Source organism: Anopheles merus, unplaced genomic scaffold (assembly GCF_017562075.2).
Source record: "Anopheles merus strain MAF unplaced genomic scaffold, AmerM5.1 LNR4000023, whole genome shotgun sequence".
Taxonomy (NCBI): Eukaryota; Metazoa; Arthropoda; class Insecta; order Diptera; family Culicidae; genus Anopheles; species Anopheles merus.
Genome location: NW_024427603.1, coordinates 105917 through 115120, shown reverse-complemented (window position 1 = coordinate 115120; position 9204 = coordinate 105917). Strand labels below are relative to the sequence as shown.

General features: G+C 43.9%; 2 protein-coding genes across 2 annotated transcripts; one reads left to right on the top strand and one right to left on the bottom strand.

Moving 5' to 3' along the window:
- Positions 1-337: 337 nt before the first annotated feature.
- Positions 338-3345, bottom strand: LOC121601082. Its single transcript, XM_041929893.1, has 3 exons — positions 3024-3345; positions 1123-1769; positions 338-1012 (listed from the first exon to the last, which is right to left on the bottom strand). The coding sequence occupies exons 1-3, from the start codon at positions 3343-3345 to the stop codon at positions 338-340; spliced, it is 1644 nt and encodes a 547-aa protein (XP_041785827.1).
- A 1809-nt stretch (positions 3346-5154) lies between these two features.
- Positions 5155-7514, top strand: LOC121601081. The gene is made up of 3 exons (XM_041929892.1): positions 5155-5272; positions 6427-7019; positions 7490-7514. Exons 1-3 carry the CDS (start codon positions 5267-5269, stop codon positions 7512-7514), a joined length of 624 nt encoding a protein of 207 aa, XP_041785826.1. The 5' UTR covers positions 5155-5266.
- Positions 7515-9204: the final 1690 nt, after the last annotated feature.

Here is a 9204-nt window from a genome sequence, read left to right as displayed (position 1 = left end):
CTAATTTCGATACGCACACGCACTGCCCAGTACCGGAATAGCTAACGCCAAAACGGACTGCGGTTGCAGTGTGCAATAAGAGACGCGTGTCCGCGACTCTATCGAATGGTTCTCACATTTTGCCACCTTACAAAATAACAGGGAACCGATGACAATTTCGGTTCCCACAACAAAATGCAACATCGGCAAAACGGCTTCAGGTATCTCGCCTGACGTGAAACTAATGAAACTAATAAATAGAACGCATCATGTCCGGAACTAAGACAGTGATGAACCAAGAAACAAACGAGAAGGTTCTGTTCCGCGTTTACCATAAATATCACAAAGGTCCGAGTTATTACAGTAGCCATAGCTCCTGCATCAGCATCTTAGCACGCACGATCACCGGTGCTATCAATCCGAGCGGATCGTACATTTTGGCAATGCTCGACAAAATAGATCGCTTGGTCGACGTGGCTTCATCAGCCTCAGTGTTGGATTCAAAACACAGCTCATCCGATTCCGGCTTCCACGAGATGCCGAGTGCTTTGACCGTCTCGTTGGGTATAAAATGCAGCGATGAGTGTGTGCCGATATACTCGGTGCTTAAGCCGGAGAGCACGCTCAGATTGTTTGATGTCCACTTGCGCAACTCAAACCCACCTTTGGCAAGTAGCGCTGATAACTCCTTACGCAGCTGAACAGCTTCGCGAACGTTATTGGCACCACCAATGAAGTCGTCCACGTAAAAGTTTCGTTTCAGGGCCGCAGGTGCAAGCGCATACTCAGTCCCTTCATCATCTGCTAGTTGGATAAGTGTGCGTGTAGCCAGAAACGAGGAAGGTGCTAGTCCGTATGTAACGGTGTTGAGCTCATATACTTGGATCGGAGCTTGCGGCGAAAATCGAAAGAATATGCGCACCAATCGACGATCATCAGAATGCAGCAATATTTGTCGGTACATTTTAGCTATATCTCCCACAAGTGCTATTTGGTAGGTGCGGAATCGCAACACAATATCAAGCAGCTCGTCCTGCACGATTGGACCAACACATAGAATGTCATTCAAGGAATAACCGGTGCTTGTTTTTGCAGATCCGTCGAACACGACCCTTACTTTCGTGGTGGTACTGGAGGCTTTACGGGATGGTGCGGTAGGTAGTACGCCTGTTCATCCCCACTATCTTTGTTCATGAGCGACATGTGCCCCAGCTCCAAATACTCCTTCATGAAGGTATGATAGTCTTCCTTGAGCTGTGGGTTGCGTTCTAGCCTCCTCTCCAGCAGCTCGAAGCGTCTCAAAGCAGTAGTTTTAGACAGGCCAAGCTTTTCCGTGAAGTCGGTCTGTTTGGGCAATCGTACAATATAGCGACCCGACTCGTCGCGCTGAGTGGTTTCTTTATACAATGTTTCGCATCGCCGCTCATCAGGTGAGTACGAATCATTGACGCTTAACTCTTCCAGCTTCCAAAAGCGTTCGAGAGACTCCTCCAGGGATGCCATGCAGACGATTGTGGACGCGGCGGTGCAATCGGTCGTAGATGCAGGATTCTGAGGAGAGGTGGGACCAATCATGACCCACCCAAACACGCTGTTCAGCATAGTTGGAAGGTTCGGAGCAAGCTCGTGCGATTTTACGTTCGTAAAGAAGGAAGCGTAATGACGAGCACCAAGGATGATATCAATCGGGGCTGATTTATCGAACTGCGGGTTAGCCAAAACAAATTCCGAAGGAATGTTCCAGCCACGAGTGGAAACATCATGCGCCGGCAGATCAGCGATCACCTTGTCTACTATCAGAAAATCGACATCCAAGTCAAAATGTTCAACACGTGAAGCAATTTGAGCTCGAACAGACCTCCTCACCGTTCTGGTGGATAGTCCTGCTCCTTTGAGGGTTATGTTAACCGAGCTACCTTTCAAAGCCAACCTCTGAGCAAGGCGATTGCTCATCAAATTGGGCTGTGATGCGCTGTCTAAGAGTGCACGCACAGGATGCAGGATGCCGTGTGCATCGGTTACATTTAGAAGTGCAGTTTGTAGTAATATTTGTGAAGGTGCTTGTTTTATTGCAGCTGCGTAGCTGCGTTGTATGTTAGCCGTGTGATCATCAGTGGCGTGTGGTGTGTGTGAAGGTTCATCTTGCGCAGCTAGCATTGGAAATGTAGTGGAAGATGTGCCTGGAGTGCTTTCAGTGTGAATCATTGTGTGATGCGCCAAGTTACAATGACGACACTTGTACTGTGAGGAGCAATCGCGAGCACGGTGATTGTCTCGCAGACAATTCAAACACAAGCGGGCATCAAGTACCTTACGGTACCGCTGGGCAGGATTCATGGCATTAAATCGCTGGCATTTTGTTATGGTGTGCGGCATATTGCACAACGGGCATTTATTAACATCGCGGTCAGTGGTAGCAGTGCGCGGAAAATTAGTGCGTCTTGGTGGTATCGGTGCGTCTATAGGTGATGGTTCGGGTTTGTTTACTAATAGCGTCTCGAGTACGCGCATACGGCGGTGCAAAAAGGCAATCAACGAATCGTAGCTCGGATTGTCATTGGTCGAAGCAAATTCTTCCCAATCGCGCAATGTGTTAGAGGGCAATTTTGTGCAAAGTAAATGCTCTAATATGCTGCTCCAGCCGTCAGTTTTCTCTCCCAAGTGATTTAGGGTTTTTTTGTGACGCTCGAACTCGTCCACTAACTGGTGCAGGGTTGTCACACTTTCCCTCTTCGCTGGTGTGATGCCGAACATCGCTTGCAAGTGGCGTTTTTTCAGCAGATATTCATTCGAATATCGCTCAGCGAGTGTTTTCCAAGCTAATTCATAGCTGGAGGCGCTTATTGTAATCGCCTCGATCACTTGCGCTGCTTCACCTTTTAGGGCTGCGCGTAGATAATGGAATTTTTGAATTGGCGGCAAATCAACATTATCGTGAATCAAACACTCAAAGGTATCCCTAAAGGTCAGCCATTGCATATAATCGCCGTCAAACTCCGGCAGAGCGATGGTGGGCAGTTTTATGCCTTGTAGCGGGTTCCTACCGGCTCCTTGCTGCGACACTTCGCTGCGCGGAATTTCTCTATATTTCGCTTTCAATGCCGATTGAACGCGAATCAAGCGCCGTTCAAAATCCTCCCTAAGGGCGGCATTGTGTGTCATCTCTTCAGCAGTGGTTGCACTGTCCTCCAGCTGCTGTTGAAGGCTCTCCAAATCCTTGCATATTTGGTCAAATTTGGCCATACGAGTTTCCACCTCGATAGAATCCCTATCGGGCTGGTAGTTTTGAAGAAACTCTTCGTAACGGGCCAAAATGGCAATCAAAATCGTTCGTGTCGACGACAAAATAAGCGGTTGAGCTGGCATCTTACTAAAACTGCGATTATCGTTTACGTGAGTGTAGTGTAAAGTGCAGTGTAACGGTCGGGCAGTGAAAAGCAAGGGCGTTTAGCACTTTATCGAAAAAATTGCGAATATTCAGGATATCGGCACAATCCTGATCACGGCACAAATGTTTCGTCGCGAATAGTTTTCGGATAAAGTTTCCTTTTCTTTCTTTGGTTTTTGCTGCTAATAATTACCGAAGCCGTTGTAAGAAATTGCTGGTGATGAAGAGAGAGAAAAAGCCTTTTCGCCCTCTATTTATTAATTTAACATCGATAGAGATGTGTACATCAACGGGCGCGGATGTGATCCGATCCGCAGTTCAAATCTGCACGATTCGCGTAGCTGCTCGAACAAACACATTTTCCAACTTCGCCATTTCTCTTTCGAACCAGGACTAAGGCAGATGCGTATGGTGAATTACTTGGGCGTATGATATTTTTTTCTAGCAGGTCCTTTACTATTACTTTTACTTTTCTCTTTCGGCAAATGATAACCGTCTTGGTTTGGTAGAAATAGGAGTGTCATGTAAGAGATTTATTTTCATAGTATAAGTTGAGGGTACGATTTCATTTGTAGGAAATTCTAAATAATGTTTTGTTATCGATTCAATTACGCCTTCACTTTGGTATTTTGTAAGGTTTTTACCAATATCAATGGGATTTGTTTGATCAACAACATCTATCATACACAAAGAAGAAAACGCATCGGTAAACACATCGATCGACTCATGAGCTAAAGCAGAAAATGAACAATCTCCCTCCCGGCGTGCGATTGATTTCTTTACAATGTCAAGTGTATGGAGCTCTAGATATAAATTCGTTTTTATTAAAGGCAGCTTTTCCATATTATTGAAGTTCAATAAAGTGTTTATAGTGTACGTATTTTGTATCTGATGGAGTTGAATATTTAACATGGATAATGCATCTCTACCAAGGATCATTGGCCATTCCATGTATATTTTTGGAAGGACGATAAAGGTGTGACGTATCGTGGTCTTGGCAAGTTGTACTCGCATCTCTACAAATCCTAACGTTAACAAATTTGGGCCTCCTATTCCTCGCAACATGGACGTCCTAGGTTCTCCAACAAGAGATTTAGGGAGAACGTTTTCATTAACAAAGCTTTTAGGGCTACCACTATCCAAAAGAGAAACAGTTAACACGACACCACAGAAAAGAAAGCAAAACACCAGTACCGAAACAATGGAATACCATTCATAGCATAATATGCTATGATCAACAAAGTAATCATCAGAACCAGCACCACGCACCAACATCTGGCCAAATTTAACATAAATCAATTACCGTAGCATAAACATAATAACCATAGCATAAACAATGTAAAGTAGGGAACCGAACATATATAACATGAAATCAGGAAAGGTTAGGCAGTTCTAATCAACATCTTGAACTCAGAATATGTGCGCGACAAATTGAAAAAAAAATATTTTTTAATACAATTCAAACGCATATGTTCTTAACTGGCGCCCGAATAGGGACCCGATATTGTGAAGTTTTTATAAAATTGTTTTGTGAAGTGACTACGTAAGAGTAATGTTGCAACAGGACAGTTTGTTAAAAACGAGTGTTACCTATCGCCCCGCAAAAAAGTGACATTTTTCAGTGGCAGCAGTTCGTGTGATACCGTAGTATCAACTGTAGGAATATGAATAGAGTGAGAGGATATAGAGAGAGGGAGATCGAGACGTACTTGACAGGAGATAGTTCGGAGACAGACCAAACGGGGCAGACAAGCGTGAGCGATCGAGCGCAACGGACGTGTGTCCTTTAGCGGTGAATTATACAAGTGTTGGATAAGCGACAGAATAAACAGTGGATTCTACAATTGGCGCAGCCGGTATTCCTTTTTTATATACACATACATAGAACCCCGGCGAGGTATGAAAGTAAGTAACGCATGATCGTAATCATCCTAATCACCGGTGAAATAGCTAGAAATAGAGTATACATGTACAAAGTGACAATGGTTGCTAGGAAAACGGAAATTAGGAAAGTTTGCTTTGCATTCGTAAATTGTTCAAACGGGTAAGTTAAGGCTTTGGAAAGCAGTAACATCGTAATGGTGAGACCGGCTTGGCCGTAGCACATGCGATTAGTCCGGTATTACTCGCAGCAAAAAAAAATAAATGCTCTGAGTGAGCTTTGTATAGGTGAATGTGAGCGCGCACAAAAGACGAGCCCGGTGATAGCCGTAGCGTCGGGGAAAAAAGGTAACGAATTTCGAGAAGTGAGCCCGGTATGACCGAAGCACAAAAGACGAGCCCGGTGGTACCCGTAGCGTGCAAGTGGAAAAAAACAATGATACTAATACTCCAAAAGACAAGACCGGTGGTACGTACCCGTAGTGTTAGAAAAAAAAACGTTTCTCGAGAAATGAGTCCGGTTCAACCGAAGCACAAAGGACGAGCCTGGTGGTAACCGTAGCGTCGAAGCAAACAAGGAAAAGAAGAAGGTAAATAAGAAGCAGATAAAACAAATCCACCAAGAGACAAGCCCGGTGGTACCCGTAGCGTGCAAGGGGAAAAAAAGAACAATCATACTAATACTACAAAAGACAAGACCGGTGGAACGTACCCGTAGTGTCAGAAAAAACGATTCTCGAGAAGTGAGTAACAAAGGACCGAAGCACAAAGGACGGGCCCGGTGGTAGCCGTAGCGTCGACGTGAGAAAGCTCACTCACAAGTGAGCCCGGTACTATCAAAGTAAAACAGACGAGCCCGGCGATAGCCGCAGCGTAGAAGTGAGAAGGATTATTTAGAAGTGAGAACGAGTATTCACGAGTGAGAACGGCATGATTGAAATGCACAAGAGGAGTCCGGATGTACCCGCAGCGTCGAAGTGAGATGGAAGTAACACAGAAATAGTGAGACCGGCTTAACCTCAGCTTAAGAAACAAGCCCATGTAATCAATTAACCCCTATAATGTTGTTGAGATGAAACTAGTTGAAATTTTGATAATCAAATAAATGGCCTAACACAATCGTACGTCGATCGTACCAAAGGTTTCAACAGTACATATATTTAATAATGCTTTTCCAGATGGATCCTGAAAAATTTCCGCTAGAACCCTTCAATTCCGACGTAAACTGTTCTGATTTACGTACGGAATGGGAAGAGTGGTTGCGAGCTCTTCTCCTAATATTGGAGCTAAAAGGGCCACTTTCACAGCATGAGAAATTTGTGTATATGCTGGCCCGAGGAGGAAGAGATCTTCAACGCATATATTTCAACCTAGGCCAAGCTGAGGACGAGATCATCCCATCACAGACGCAGGTGCCATTTGCGGCTCAAGAAACACCTGAATTTGACAACGCCATCAAACGCCTAAACAAATTCTTCGTAGGAAAACGAAACGAACGCAAAGAGTTGGAGGTGTTTAGAAATATTAAGCAGGCAGATGAGCCCTTCAATCGGTTCATGCTGAAACTACGCACTCAGGCGAAGAAATGCGATTTCGGAATGCGCGAAGAGAAAGAAATCCTTCATCAAATTACGGCAGGTGCTAGAGACATTAAAGTCCGAGATAAAGGGCTTGAAAATGTCATGAAGTTGGACGAATTAGCCAATTTCGCTCTCAACAGGGAAATCCTTGCAAAGCAGAAAGCAATTTCTAATAATGAGCACGAAGCAGCGTCTGTGTCACACATTAGACACGATCGCACAGGAAACAAAAGGCCGTCCGCAATGTCACCGGAATGTGATCGGTGCGGATCTTGTGAGCACACAAGAGAATCCACCGGTTGTTTTGCCCGGAAAGCCCAATGTAACGAATGTGGAAAGATAGGACATTTTGCCCGGAAATGCAGCAACAAACGACGACAGCCTTATTCTCCCTATGTTTGGAAGCAACCAAGATCAACAAACAACATACGAGAGATGGATCGTTCTACTGCACGAGAGACGCGTCCTACAAGAGAGGTAAACGCACAACATGATAACGTAAGTACTTGATGGAGGGGGAATATCTGATAAGATAATTGGATAAGTAGAAATGATCATACGAGGGCTAGTAGAATCATATTAATATGTTAACCTGAGTTTCGGCACGACTGAGCTTGATGAATTCACTAATTATATGGAAATGACTTATACCCCACCACAGGCTAATCGCAGTGACAGCTGTATAATAACTTGAAAAAATTGATACTTACCCAGTAGAATTCCTTATTGACTCTGGAGCAGCAATCAATACGGTTACGGAAATCGTATGGAAATCCCTTCTTACTGCTGGCATCACAATTTACAAAAAGAAATATGGCTGCGATCGCCAAATAACTGCTTACGCCAGTCATAAACCCTTGGAGGTCATTCTCATCTTCGAAACAGTCATTTCTGTTAATGAAGCAAAACCTACAGCTTATGCAGAGTTTTTTGTAGTAAAAGGGGCGCACAAGTCTCTGTTAAGTAAACGAACAGCGGAAGAACTAAAAATTCTTAAATTCGGTCTAAACGTCAACAGCTTACACAGCAAGTGTAACCCTTTCCCAAATTTCCAGGCATACAAGTAAAACTTTGCATTGATACATCTATTACTCCAAAAAAAATTGCTTATCTCCGAATCCCAGCGGCTATGGAAGAGAAAGTAGATGCAAAAATTCAAGAAATGTTGGAACAAGAAATTATAGAACCCGTTACAGGCCCACCAGAATGGATTTCGCCCATGGTGGTGGTCCCAAAAGGGAAGGACAACATCAGACTTTGCATAAACATGAAATACCCGAATCAGGCCATACAAAGGGAACACCACCCGTTACCCATGATCGACACGCTTCTGAACAAACTAAAAGGGTCAAAGTTCTTCTCAAAATTGGACATTACATCAGCATTCTATCATATAGAGTTACACCCCAAATCTCGCAGCATAACTACATTCATGACAAGTAGAGGGCTCATGAGGTTTACTAGGCTCATATTTGGCATTAACTGCGCACCCGAAATATTCCAGAGAGTGATGTGCCAAATGTTGGAGGGCATAAGCGGAGTTATCATATACATTGACGACATAATAATCGCAGGTGAATCCGAAGAAGAACATGACCGAAGAGTATCGGAAGTGTTGTCGATATTAAAGGAAAACAACGCGACCCTCAACAAAGAGAAATGCGTTTTCAAAACTAATTACCTCGATATTCTGGGATACAATGTAAGTGCTGATGGTATTAGCCCCTCAAACTCGAAAATAGAAGCGATAAATAATTTTAGAACTCCGGCAACCAAGGAAGAGGTTCGTAGCTTCTTGGGTTTGATAAATTTCGTGGGGCAATTTATTCCCGATTTATCCACTCGTTCAGAACCTTTGCGCGAGTTTATAAGAGGAGACGTTGAAATATTCGGTAAAGAACAAAAAGAGGCATTCATTAGCCTTCAAAATGAACTTTCGGAAAACGTCCATCGGTTAGGCTTCTTCGACCCAAAGGACTCGATAGAACTTTACGTTGATGCTTCACCTGTGGGACTTGGAGCAGTACTATGTCAAAGAAACCCTTCGAATATACCCCGAATAATAAGCATCGCGTCCAAAGTACTTACAAAAATTGAAAGAGTTTACCCCCAAACTCAGCGAGAAGCCTTAGCAGTAGTGTGGGCCGTAGAAAGATTTTATCTATACCTATTTGGCACATAATTCACAATATTTTCAGACCATAAAAGCCTTGAGTACATATTCGAAGGGAAATATCAAGATGGGAAAAGAGCGTGCTCGAGAGCTGAAGGGTGGGCACTTCGCTTACAAATTTCATGTGAAATACATTCCCGGCAAAATTAATATAGCTGATAGTTTATCCCGTTTATGCTTCCAATCTCCAGACACAGAAACAC